This window comes from Oxyura jamaicensis, chromosome Z (genome assembly GCF_011077185.1).
Source record: "Oxyura jamaicensis isolate SHBP4307 breed ruddy duck chromosome Z, BPBGC_Ojam_1.0, whole genome shotgun sequence".
Classification (NCBI taxonomy): Eukaryota; Metazoa; Chordata; class Aves; order Anseriformes; family Anatidae; genus Oxyura; species Oxyura jamaicensis.
Window position 1 is genome coordinate 36119903 of NC_048926.1, and position 13882 is coordinate 36133784.

The following is a 13882-nucleotide window of genomic DNA, read 5'->3' on the forward strand; positions in this document are numbered from 1 at the left end:
GAAAGAAAATAAAGAAAATAAAATAAAATAAAATAAAATAAAATAAATAAAAAACTGTCCTAGCCGAAGAAGAGGGATGTTTTAAGGGACCTCTGGGACTCTGCCCTAATAAGGAGAGTTTCTTTCCAGACCAGGTATAATGGCTTTAGACTATGTAAGCATTATCAGAGAACAAACCTGCCCAAGCTCAAAGTGGTTTTTAACTCTTCTGTAATTCATTAAAATTCTTTGACTTTTCACAACTGGAGATAACATATCTTCAACATTGAAGATACATTTAACCAAAGAGTATGGAAATTTATGTTTCTCTCTGGTAAATGCATTTTTCATGGCAGCTCTGTTTGCAAACTATCAAAGGCAGAAATGTTAAGATACAGTTCAAAATTTGAAGTGAAAATCTCCCAGAATTAAGAAATGGAAATATCAAATCTCAAAATCTGATATTATTTCAGCGGTATTGTGCATTCTTTAACTTACATATTTTATCATGCATTTCATTAGAATGCCTTAAGGATATAATATTAAGAGTGAGCTTTACTAAGGCTTTGTAGAAAGCATTTCCTGTTGAGCATGTACTCAGAAAAGACTTTTCAACGTAGAGATTGCTTTCCCACAATGCAACTAGACCATTTTTTTCTTTAACAATGTTTTGTCAAGGTCAATATCTGGCTTCTTTTGTTCTAGTGCATTCCACAAAGAACATATATTTAATCACTCAGGCTATTTAAACATATTAATAGTTGCAATTAGAAGCTTTACTACAATAAAGAAACTTTACAATAATAAAGTTTAGTTTTTTGTTTGTTTGTTTTTCTCAAAACAAAAACCGTCTTTGATTTTTTGAAACCAATGTAAGTAAGGTAGATGGCCAGGTAGGAGACAGGTAGGAGACATAAATATGAATGTCTCAGAAAACATGATTACTGAAAGATGCAAATTAATATGCAACCTATCTTTTAGATCCTCCATGGTATGAATGAGAAAACAATTCTATGTATTTTTTTTCTGTAAAGACTAAGCTGATTTTTTTCTTTGTTTTTAAAGTCAAGTCTTTCTTTTTTTGAGTCACGTACGCAGTTTGCCTCTGGAATTTATTCTAAGAATATTTGGAATTTATTCTAAGGATATTTTCCATACTTTTCCCAATAATTTTAAATGACATGCTTAAATGTTAGGACAGAAAACTGCATGGTACATGGAGGGAAAGAGAGAAAAACTAGCTGCTGGACAGAAGTCAGGAAATAATTTTTGTTTTATATAAAACATAGCAAGGCAACGTTGTTGATATAAAGACCCTGAAGGGAAAGAGAGACATTTAGAAGCACAGCTATGCCATCCCAGGGTACAGGCAGTACCAAAAGGCTTTTTGGAAACATCTTCACAGAGTGCCAAATTGAAAATTATTATTTTCAAAAGTGTCTTTAAAAAGAATTCATGAATCAACAACACAGACAGAAAACCAGAGGAAGTCTGTGGTAATTTCTGGAATCTCGGTGCTTTTTTACAGTCAGGAAGAGGGTAGGTGAAGCAGAACAACGGGGTTGGGACTAAGAGGAGGCGTCTCAGCTCTGCAGTGTGTTTGCTGTGTGTCAGCCACTCTGCTGCTCCAGTATAAAATGAAGATGATAATTTTTTTTCCTGGCAAACCCAGTTTCAGCGAGGTATAGCTGATTAGTGGTTGCTGACTGTTCTTATGATGTGTCAGTGAAGGCCACAGAAAATAATTGTGGAAGGCCACAGTGGCATAGAATAAAGCAACCAAGGGTTGCTGTAGAAGAGGTTACATTACAATTTTCAGCAAAGAGCAGAGTGAAAGAAGAGATAAAATGAATACCAGGTCTATCGTGTAAACCACGGAATCACAGAATCATCTAGGTTGGAAGAGACCTCCAAGATCACTTTGCCCAACCTCTGAACTAACACTAACAAGTCTTCCACTAAACCGTATCACTAAGCTCTACATCTAAATGTCTTTTAAAGACCTCCAGGGATGGTGACTCAACCACTTCCCTGGGCAGCCTATTCCAATGCCTAAACAGCCTGTTCCAATGCCTAAGCAATTAGTTGTCTCTTTAGTCTTACTGCACAGAAGCTTTTTACATTATTGTGCTCATTATGGCAATAACTAGAAATATTGTTGGCATTATAATTAGCAAAAAGAAAAATCGGGGCTGAATGATTGTGGAAATAAAACCTTTTTTATTTTTATTTTATTTTATTTTGCAAACCCAGTTTTTCACATACTCAGAGGAAAAGTAGGTTACATCAACATTATCCAGTCTATCCCCTCTTCGATGTGGCAAAATCCAGCCTTTCAGGAGTTCAGTGAATTGCAAGTCTTAACTTCCAACACTTCACAGGGTGGAGAGTTTAGGGGAGGGTTTTTGTCTGTCATCAGCTGGTATCTTCTAATGAAAGGTGAAAGGATTATTTTTCTGCTTTGAGAAAAAGTCTGTTTAGACTTGACTTAACTGGATGTGCTAAACACTTACACAGATCAAATCTCACATGCTGTAAACTGAACATACCATTCCTTTTATAATTCAAAAGCATTCCTCCAAAAAGAAATTTTTAGAAAGATGTGGAAGGTTTTTATGCTACTCACCATTCCATGATACTCTCTAGAGCAACATCATTTCTCCCTCTAGATTACATCTTCATCTCTGAGGTCACGTTTCCAGCAACATTGTTCTGTGTTTTTACCAATGGGATCTATTGTTTTTGTACTGCCTATCTCTGCAACACATTAATGTGGGATTCTCTGAATCTCATAATTCTAATGATGTTTTTAACAGGACATTTCCATACTGTATAAAGACTTATAAAGGCATCTTCAGCAAAGATTCTAATTTCATGAAGCAGTTGTCTCAAAAACTTCATATTAATAAGCTTGTAACATGTGGGATTCTTTTTATCGCTTTGCAGTAAATGCCAGTCTGATCTGCACAGGCATAAATCCTAGTATTTGCCCAGAACACTGTCTGTAAACCTACTACCAGAAATAATGTTAGTGCCTCTGGAAAAAAAAATAAAAAATTAAGTTAAAATTTAAAAAAAAAAAAAAAAAAAAGGCAAAAATCCCTAGCTCAAGCAAAACTTTACACCCAAAGATTTAAAAGATTTCTCAAACATGAATAGCTTGTGTAGTCCTGCAGCAAAACTGTGAACTCCCTTTCCTCCCATTAAAGTTTTTCTTTTGACATTCTCACTTAACTATCACAGAACATTCTTACTTAACACCACCCCTAGCTGGTGCCAGAGGCAAGCCTAAGCAAAAAGAAACTTAAATTTAAATAAAATTTTACTTTTTTATTGATAATTTTTAGGTGATCTAACAGGAGCAATGCAGTATAAGTCAAAGCACAGAAAAGTCTAGGATATTAATCCAGAGGATTGAGAAATCCCTTCATAGCATAAATCATCAGTGATCCTAAGGTCCTATACACTTAGTAAATTGAAAGTATATTCAGTTTATTGGGCAAAAGTGTGCGTGATAACTTTTATACACTTCATTCAAGAGAAAAAGAAATAGCAATGAGTAAATATGTATGATTAAAAAGGCAACACTAAGTATCCTTTTAATCAGTAACAGAAGTCTTACTTCATTACAAATCGGCAGCTGAAGCAGAAAATTGCCAATTGTATAATTTTTAGCTTGTTATCAACTTTTCTAACGGTATTAAAGTAGACAGCAATTAAGACACAAGTATTGCATCAGTGCAGTGTTCCTATTTTCAATACATTATTTCTGGAAAATTAATGAAACCAGAGTGCTGGTATGTTTCTTAAAAGATAGGCAGCAGTCTATGATTTACACAGTAGCAGCCATAGATCTGCAATGATGAGAGGGGTCTGAGACGTAATGACTCATTTATTGTTATTGCCCTCATGTGAGACATATGAAAGATTTTATTTTTGTTTTGAATACTCTTTCACATAAAATATCCCACATTTACTGCAGATACTGGGCTTCTTGACAACATCCCAGCTTTTTGTATGGATGTAAGACACTGGTCATGACAATGCCCTTTCCAGATCTTTGCCTCTGGCAAATGGTCAGTTCTGTGGATTTGCATTCTTACTTAAATTCTTAATTTGTTACAGGGAAAGACTTTCTGTCTTGCAGTTTTGTCTGAACTTTGGTTGCCTTTAATTGCTGGATCTGGTCTGAATTTTCACAGCCTATCACATACATATGAAAGTTCCTAAAAACAGAGAGGCTCATCAGCTAGAGACAGCAGTTCCATGGGGAGAAAAAAGCCTTTTGCACCAGCATGGCTGAATTTGTATGTGCTAGAACCTAATACCAATAGATAGTGGTATTAGCAAAAAGTATGCTGCCTGTAAATGAGAGCACAGTCAACATCAGTCATTCCGTTTATAAATGTAAAGGGTGATATTTTGACAAGATAAAAAACTACAGAGGTACTACCTAAGCTGCTGGAGCCAAAGTCATGCATTATGTACAAGAAATGGGGAAGAATTTTCGTATGCAAAAAACAGTTTAAAGCAGCAGGAAAGGAATCATTTGGTAAGTCTTTGGGAAGACTAAATTGGAACCAGTGATATGTCAAGTAGAAATGGCAGCATATATGTCTCTAGATACAGATGTAGCTGAAGAATGAGCTGACAGCATTGGCAATGTTTTGATAGTTTTAACTAGGGTCAATTGAGTGCAAGAGTTGAGTAAAGATGAGTTGCAGGTACTCCTAATGCCTAAAGAAGTAATTTTATTCTCAAGACAAATAAGCAAAAGCTAGAATTACTGGGTAGGGCAAAAGGCATTTAAATTAAGCTAGAAAATAATTTTGTCAGAACAGGTAGGGAGGGTGGGCCAGGAAGCATCTATCAGAGCATTAAAACACATGAATAGCAGAGCAAATTCAGGGGATAATTTATATTAAAGAAAAACACAAATGCAAAAACAAGCTGTCAGGATGCATCAGATAACAAACCACAAAGTGGGAAAATAGGTCTTGTACTATAATAGGTATCAAATACAGATTTCTGTCTGTCCAACATGAAGTTATAGGAAAACAATCTATTTTTGTTAAGTCCTAGGAGATCTGAACTGCAGCAAGTGGTAAAATAGTCATTAAAAGGCATTTACAGTGGATATCGCATTGTTAATAAAACAATTTTCTCTTCTTGTATCAATCATTCTTTATCCATACCACCATAAAATATTAAACAGAATGTAAAAGGGAGAAATTTTTCAGAAACATTACAGTCGTGCTACAAGAAGGAAGCATTTTCGCTGCTTCCAATTGATAACACTTATTTCAAGTTCTGAAAAGAAATTAGCCTTTAGCAACCTATGGTAGTGATAAGTAAACTCTATGGTTTTTAGAATTTCAAGTCTATATACCATGAAGACTTTTATCATCAGATGAGATACTGTGCTGAACAGACATATTGTCTAAAGTGTGATGTTTCTAGAGGCTGACATAGAAGTATAGCTTTCTCAGCAATCCTTCATAAATTTAAGTAGGTTGTTTACGTATCAGCTGAGTCCATTTAAAAATGTTTAGGTAGTGAACATTGGCTTTCACCAATCTACCAAATGCTAAGAATACATAAAAACCTTAAAGACAAAATACATGGTAGTTCTTCAAGTTCCACATGGATTGGGTGTAATATCATAAACTAATCATAAAATGATCTATACCTAAAGGATTAAGCACAGAGATGAAGAAAATAAAAATGGAATTCATACTGGCTGAGAATTACAGTACACACTACCTGCAAAAGTAGGCATTCAAAAATGGGTATTGTCAGTAACTAAGGCTAGTAGATGTCATCAACCCTAGCTCTAAATTGAAATAGTGGTAATTTTACAGAGTAACACATGAAAAATCTTAACAGGTACCAACCATACTGTTAAGTGTCTCGATACCTGTTTCTCAGGGCAGAAAGTGATCTTGTAGCAAAAGGTGATAACGTCACACTGTGGTATTTTCACTGAGCACTGTGCAAGGAGGGTGCAATGTCACACACCGTAGTGCCAGGATTTGTAGTGTTAAATTGGAGACTTTTTCACAAGCCTGTCCAGTGATAATCACAATTCTCTGGGAGTGTCTGGCTTGGATGCTAAACCCATGTCTTATATGATTAATTTCTTCAGGTCTTCCAAGTGTTCCCTTCCACTTCATGAATTATCTGTCCACATCCAGCTTACCTCTTTCAACTTTTTATTATTATCTACAAATTGCTGTTAATATCATAAGCACACTTCAGGCTGTTCCTTAGATGGTATAGCCGCTGCTCTAATCATTGATTCTCAAGTCTAGTACATTTCAGCAAATGCCTAAACCTTCAGTGTATGAGTCCCCATCAGGAAGAAGGAGTATAGCTCCAGCCAACGGGGAGTGCGGTCAGCCCTGCTCAGACCCCCATGCCTGGTTCAGCTCAGCGGGCTCCTGACCCAAGAGCTGTGGGCATGCAGGAGAGGGAGACAGGAAGGGCATACATGCTGTCCAAGAGAGAATCATCCAGGGAGCTACAGGAGAAAGGCGACTGAGCCTGCCGTTTGTGCTAAGGGGGTAGCTTGAGGAGGAGATGGAGCTATGGAGGAAGACAACACTGAACACAACTTTCAAGGAAAGCCACTGCAGGCACCCGTCCCAGAAGAAAGCCAAATGTTTGAAGAGATGGCAGACCTGGCTGCTGCACACCCACTTCTGGCATGTGGAGTTCCCTTTCCAGCTGGACATATGCCTTGGAAGAGCAATTGTACTGAAGCTGCCAGCACTCAGGGGGAAAACAAAAAAATCTGCAGAGTATGTGACACAACTTGTAGGTCGGAGAGACATGAGAGATTTCAGGCATGAGAGACACAACATGTCTTCAAAATTGCTTCATGCTCCTGCTCCTGCCAGAGCAGGTTTTTTCTGGGTGTTGTGTGAATTAGTCCTGTCTGCTACTCCCACATCAGCCAGAAATTTCAGTATAGTAGGAGAACTATTATTTGCTCTGCTCATTTAGCACATTATACTCTTCACATTGTTTGAGTAATGAACAGCGATCGAATCCTGTATCCTAGATCTCTTCTGTATTTTTGCAGGATTATGATGGATTGATAGGCTCATGGAATTTAAGCCACTTTGTCCACTTTAAAAATACATGATTCACCAAAGTCGTATGTGAGAGCACTTTTTCTTTTTTTATAGTCCACTTAGATCTCTTTTTTTTGTGTGTGCAAACAAACAAAACCAATAAGATTAGCTAATAAAAATCCAGTTGCCATTAATGGTACTGTTCTGTTGTATCTTCAAGTTGATGTTTAAAGTCATAAATTTAAATTTTGTGTATTAACGTGAGAGTCTTTTTCTTTATTTTGACCATGGGGCTTACTTTGCTGGGGCTTACCTTACCTCATCATCTTGCAGTAGTAGTATGAGAGCCTTTGGCAGCCTCTCACATGCACAAGGACAGTGTCAATAATCCTTTGGAGCTTTATAGCATTTACAGAAATGCAATTTATGTATGCAGAATTCTTTGAGGGTCAAGCCTTTCCAATGACAATATTAATTTAGTGCTTTGTAAATGTTACTTAATCTTCACAACAGTGTTTGTACGTAGTACAGTTATTTCCACTGGAATGACCTTGGATATTATGCATTCTAATGCATGTAGACCTGGATTATACATACAGGCTATGTTTATTAGAAATAAAACATTTCTCACTGTAATGAGAGAGAAGTGTTTTGAAAGCTTTCTTTCTAAGGCAGTAGATGCTTTTATAGTATAATTATTGCATTTCTGAACTTGGTATATTAATCATTTTTCCAACCAGCAAGCTGATGAGCTGGAAAGTGCAAGAGGCTTCAGAGTGCTCAGAGAACTCAGCAAGAGTGGTAGGGCAGTCATGGAAACAGCAGAGATTCCCGAAAGTATATATAAAAAAATAATAATAATAAATCTATTTCTCAAACCTTTGAAGGCATTTACCAGTCAGTCTAAGTCTGAAAAAACTTTCTCGCTGGCCATTGCGTAAGTAACATATTTGTCATTTCCAAAGTTTCCCAATGTCAGATCTGTCTGCCCTAGATTTTCAGTTTTTGTGGAGATGGGCAGCTCTCTCTAGATACAAATACCTAGTAGACCAGCACAGAGGGTTCCCGTGACTGCAAAGGTTGCTAACCTGAGAAGGAGCCGTCCTTATCTCATCACACACTCCCAGGGCTTCTGCATCTTTCTGTGCTTTAGCTGGAAAATTCCAGTACACTGACCTAATGCTGACTCTTCACTGTGAAAACACAATGGGATCCATTCTCCTATCACAGCCAAATTGCCCATAAAAACCCTGTTGACTGAAAGAAGACTTAGCATGTCAAGTCTCCTTTGAATGCTTAGACCACTTTTCAGGGAATTGTTTTGAGGATGGAGAGTACTTTCTCCCTTCCCCCTCCTTTGCTCTCTCCTCCTTACAGAAATGCACAGCAACATACATATCATCTCTTTTCTATATAAGGCTCTCAAACACCACCCTCATTCTTTTCAGCTAGTTTCTCTCATTCTTACTTGCACAGGGACGTGCTCTCTATTCTACTACAAGTGGCATTCACTCAGATAGTTCTGTCCACCTGCACCAAGTCCCCTGTGGCACACTGGCTCTGATGAAGCTGATACATGAGGTGCTCTGGGATCATATTTCACATTAATAGACATATAATAATAATTGGGAGAGGATGTGGGAAGAGATTTACTCTGCCAGAATCTATTAAAAATGCAGTCAAAGTATGAAGTTCCAGGCTAGCAATTCAGTGAGTCCTTGGAGTTGCCAATATGTCAAGTGATATCCATCTCACACATTGTGGGCACGATAATGGTTCAGATAATTACTAATTTTGATCTATACTATTGCCTGTTATAATTGATGTTATATGCTTTAGATGTTATGCTAATTTTAGCTAACGAAGCCAATCAGTCATGTCAGGACCAAAGAAAAAAAAAAAAAAAAAAAAAAAAAGCAATCCCTGACATGTTACTCTTCTCTCTAGTTCCTTCTGGCTTCCAGTAAAGCTCAGATAAAGAAACAGGTTCTGAAGATGAATGAAATGCAACAGATTTAAAGCAGAGAGACATGAATTGCAGATTTGTTTACTTGCACTATGGTATTCTCAGTTTCTAATCCCAGACCCGCTAAAAGCAGACATTTTATCTGAAGGGCAGAAACAACCATATAGTAGCTAAAAAAAGGGTTTAATCTAGAGCTCTCTGAAATGGAGAGTTCTCCTATTATCCTTAGTGACTTTGGATCCAAATTCTAATAAAGTATTACATGTAGATTTTTTTTCTTTATGCAGATAGTCATCTTAGAAATTTAAGTAATATTTTAACAGTTCATTTGGATCATTTGTATTAATAGGTTGGTTCTTAGTCAAAGAATAGTATCTTCATAAAAATAAAGTAGTAATTGGTGTTTTGATCTTTGAATGCCTTGGAAACTGTTGGATGAAAGCAAAAGTTTTAAATGTGAAACTTAGGTAAAATATCTTCTTTGTTGTGTTTTATATAGAGAGAGATATATATAATATTCTGAAAAAAAAAAAAAAAAAAAAAAAAGTTGTATAATGTAATCATTTAGTGTTTATTTTATTATGTGTACCTTCTACTCAGAGGGTTGGCATTATTGTTCCTAACAGTGATGGATACAAGCAGATCATGCCCTATGACCTCTACCATCCCCTCCCTCGGTATGTAAAAGAATCAACTAGACGCTAGGATTAACTAATACATTTATGTCTTTTTTAGTCTTCTCTGTATTTCTGCTTTGCTCTCAAATCAAGATAACAGATGATTCTTTCCTCTTGCTCTGAACTACTGCATATTAACCTGCAGATGTTCAAGCACTAACCTGTTATAAATTCTATTGCTGCTGAGCTGAAACAGTATTCTAGCTGAAGCAGTAATGTAGCTTTATTAAGTGTGTGGTCCCTTTCTTTCTCTCTCTCTCCTCACCCATCCCCACCCTACCCATCCCTCCATCTTCTTTCTCACCTTTTCTTTTCCCTCCCTTTATTCATCTCTGAACAGGACTGTGATCCATGGATTTGCAATGAACCATCAGACCTCTCTCTCTGACAGTGCTGTTTCCTGCATGCTTATAAATTGTGAAATTTTCATTTTAGACAGCATGTGTGATATGTCCTGATCCAGCAAACCAGTGCTAATGCCTTCCCAGGGGCATTAATCCATTGGCTCCTCTGAGAACTCAGAGATCAGGGATGGGAATAAGGTCAAGGCCTGGTTTATGCTATTTAATATCTCACGATTAAAATGTCTTTAATGTAAGATGTGAGATTCTTATGAAAATAATTACCCAAGAAATTACTTTTAAAGCACTTAATAAGGCTCTTGATAAAAATGCTGAAGGAGAATAACCTGTTGGGTTTGAAACACTGCCTGGACATGCAATGGTATTCTGCTTTGTTTTTTCCTTCATTAATTTATTGTGTTCCATAGTATCATGCCACAGGAAAAACAAAATAGCCTCCCTAGTAACATGTTAGTCTCAGTTTGGTGCAGTCATATTCAGACCACAGCAAGAGCTAATGGAAGACACGGCCACAGATCAGTTCTCTCAGAGACAGAGGCAGTAGACACTGAACAGAATATGAGGCTGGCACAAGAGAGGGCTAAGCCAGAAGGACAAAATGTGTCTTTCTTCCCAACTTGCAGAGTTTAGGAAAAATAATTAAAAAAAATAATCCCCCAAACCAACCAACTGAACACACACACACACAAAAGTACTTGTCTGATAGTGGCACCTAATATCAGGGGCAGAGGAGAATGACAAATACTCCTGGAGAGACAGAGACAAAATTTGGGAAAGTGTTTTCGCAAGATTTCCCTATTGCTCCCTCTGCCTTGAATTTTCTTATGAAGGAAAGGTACAGTTCAGTAGATACAGTGCTTACTTTAATGCATTACCACTTCCTCTCACAAATCCTCAGCGTTGCACCCTTTGTAACTCAGAAGGAACTGTGACTCCCTCTTGAAGAGCTGTACGGCAGAGAAAACTTTCACCTTTCTGCCTTACACTAATTTAAAACCTAAAGACCAATGCATGCCTAGATTTAAGCTGATTTGTATTGCAAAAGTTGTGCAAGGCATCCAGCAGCCTGTCCCAATGACTCCATGGAATTCCAGCTACAGAGCTCCTATGCCTAGCTCAGGCTGGTGGCAGGAGTTTCTGCTGCTTCCAAATTTCAGTTTGAGACCTCTTAATTTAGATTTTCGGTATTTAGAAACCTTAGCTGGGAAACTTGTCCAGAAGAGCCTCAGTTAACACATTTGAATTAAAAACGTTGTCCAGTTACCCATTTCTGACATACGGAACTCATGCAGAACACATGATGATGGATAAGACATGGTGTAAAAGTGGTTTCACCACTTCTTTGTGGTAAGTCATAGAATTAGTCAGTGGATTTACCATTCATAAACAGTTATTAATATAAACCATTTCACACAGGGTTTTGCTGCACTTTTAACCATTAACCAACTGTGGGTAGTGCTTAAATGTGCTGGAGCTGGTCAGAATAAGTGGGGCTGATATGATGAAAAGTCAGAGAGAAAGATAATTCTTTTTCATTTTGTTTAACAATTTTGGTGATCCTTTATGGGTTGCTTAAACATAATTCCTTTGTTGTGATTAGGAAGAAAAATGTCAAAAAATGGAAAATTGTGACCAAAATTGATCTTTCAAATATTATTTCAAATTTCCTTGTCAAAAGGAATAGCCACATTCATGGCTATCATGGCAGTGGTCCTGTGTCCTCTCTGTGATAGTGGTTGGAATATGAGAGAGGAAATACCAGCCTGTATGCAAACAGACATAAACACATGTAAAATGATACATACATTAATGTATACGCATCATTGAAAAAAAAAAAAAAAAAAAAAAGAGAGATTGTAAAGATTGTTCTCATAAGTATGCATGATTTTTCAGAATATGCACATTGTTCTGGAAATTTCTCATTACATTTTCAAATGGCACCTGTTGAGAAAAGATGATTTCTGAATTCCTCCCACTGTCTCAGATATAAAGAAACAAGGCCTATGTGGTCTATACCATGTAACCTGTCAGTATAGCCTCCTCTTCTCTTGTTTTGTAATTTCCACTAATATATATATATTTTCCTCAAATCAGTTGTTTCACACACACACACACAAAAAAACACACTTCTTTTTCCCTGTATATTCTAGCAAAAGGAACGTCAAAAGTTCGGGAGCCTACTCAACCTCTAGCAATCTGTAACAAAGATTTCTCAGAATTTGACAAGTTGTGGAGATACGATATTCCTATCAATTAAATAAAAGGAATCAATTTTAAAGTATTTTGAGTTTCTGAGGTAGTAGTTATGGGTTTAATGGAGAGAGGAGGTTTCACATTACTAGTCTGTGACTTAAAGATAGCACCCATTGGTGTCCTTCATTGTTACCACTATTTATAAAAACATGTATGTGCGATTTTTGCTGACAATAACCAGAAAAAAAAAAAAAAAAAAAAAAAAAAAAAAAAAACCCCGCCGTTAACAGTTTATGCATTTGGGGGGCTGTGATGGGGGCAGCAAGGGTTCCTTTTCCTGACACCTCTCTGTTACATTTTGCTTTTTCCCAGATGGGAAAGTACACCCTGGACTGCCTGTTCCTCCTCCTGTGGAGGCGGCATTCAAAGCCGCAGTGTCTCATGTGTGGAAGAAGACATTCAAGGGCATATTAGCCCTGTGGAAGAATGGAAATGCATGTATACTCCGAAGATGCCTGTTGTCCAACCTTGCAATATATTTGACTGCCCAAAGTGGCTTGCTCAGGAGTGGTCACCGGTAATGAGTTTTGCTTTGATGGTTTTGTATTTACTGTAGTAAGAATACATCTTAAAATCAGAGAATGCTAATAGCTGAGTAAGCATGCTGAATTAGTGACTTTCATTATTTTCCTTCCTCATTACCATGACTTCTCTTTCAATGATGCTATTTGTCTATCTACAAAGTAAATACTGAGGTCTAGTGGGTTAATAGGATTAGTGTGATTAAGGAGAATGATGGAAAAATAAATCAGATTTGTAATACTGATTTGTGATCCTCTACTAACAATAGACTGAGAACATGAATGAAAAGCACAAAACAAAAGCAGTAAGCTGTTTGTGAACATGACATCCTGATCTCCAAATTGGAGAGAGATGAATTTGAAGGGTGGGCCATTCAGTGGATAAGAAATTGGCTGGATGATTGCACCCACAGAGTGGTGGTCAATGGCTCTATGTCCAGGTGGAGGATGGTGACAAGTGGTGTACCTCAGGGGTCTGTATTGGGACAGGTACTGTCTAATATCTTTATCAATGACGTAGTGGGATTGAGCGCACCCTCTACAAGTTTACAGACAACACCAAGCTGAGTGGTGCAGTCGATACAACAGAAGGAAGGAAAGCCATTCAAAGGGACCTGGACAGGCTGGAGAAGTGTGCCCATGTGAACTACATGAGGTTCAACAAGTCCAAGTGCAAGGAGCTGCACCTGGGTCGGGGCAATCCCAGACATGAACACAGACTGGGAGAAGAATTCACTGAGAGCAGCCCTGCAGAGAAGGACTTGGGGGTCCAGGTGGATGAAAGGCTCGACATGAGCCAGCAGTACATGCTTGCAGCTCAGAAGGCCAACTGCATCCTGGGCTGCATCAACTGAGGGGTGGGCAGCAGGTGGAGGGAGGTGATTGTTCCCCTCTGCTCTGCCCTTGTGAGACCCCAGTTGGAGTGCTGCATCTAGGTCTGGGGCCCCCAGCACATGAAGGATGTTGATCTTTTAGAGCAGGTCCAGAGGAGTGCCACGGAGATGATCAGAGGGCTGGAACACCTCTCTTATGAAGAGAGCTGGGACTG

General features: G+C 37.8%; 1 protein-coding gene across 5 annotated transcripts in view; it reads left to right on the forward strand.

Annotated features, from left to right (window-relative positions):
* ADAMTSL1 (ADAMTS like 1) overlaps window positions 1-13882 on the forward strand; it is a 471240-nt gene that overhangs the window by 356476 nt on the left and 100882 nt on the right. For 3 of the 5 annotated variants that reach the window (XM_035310140.1, XM_035310141.1, XM_035310144.1), the window contains exons 11-12: window positions 9648-9698; window positions 12626-12830. In XM_035310140.1, coding sequence (XP_035166031.1) covers window positions 9648-9698; window positions 12626-12830 — 256 coding nt within the window. The remainder of the gene's footprint in view (window positions 1-9647; window positions 9699-12625; window positions 12831-13882) is intronic. The other 2 variants (XM_035310142.1, XM_035310143.1) reach the window with 1 other exon arrangement.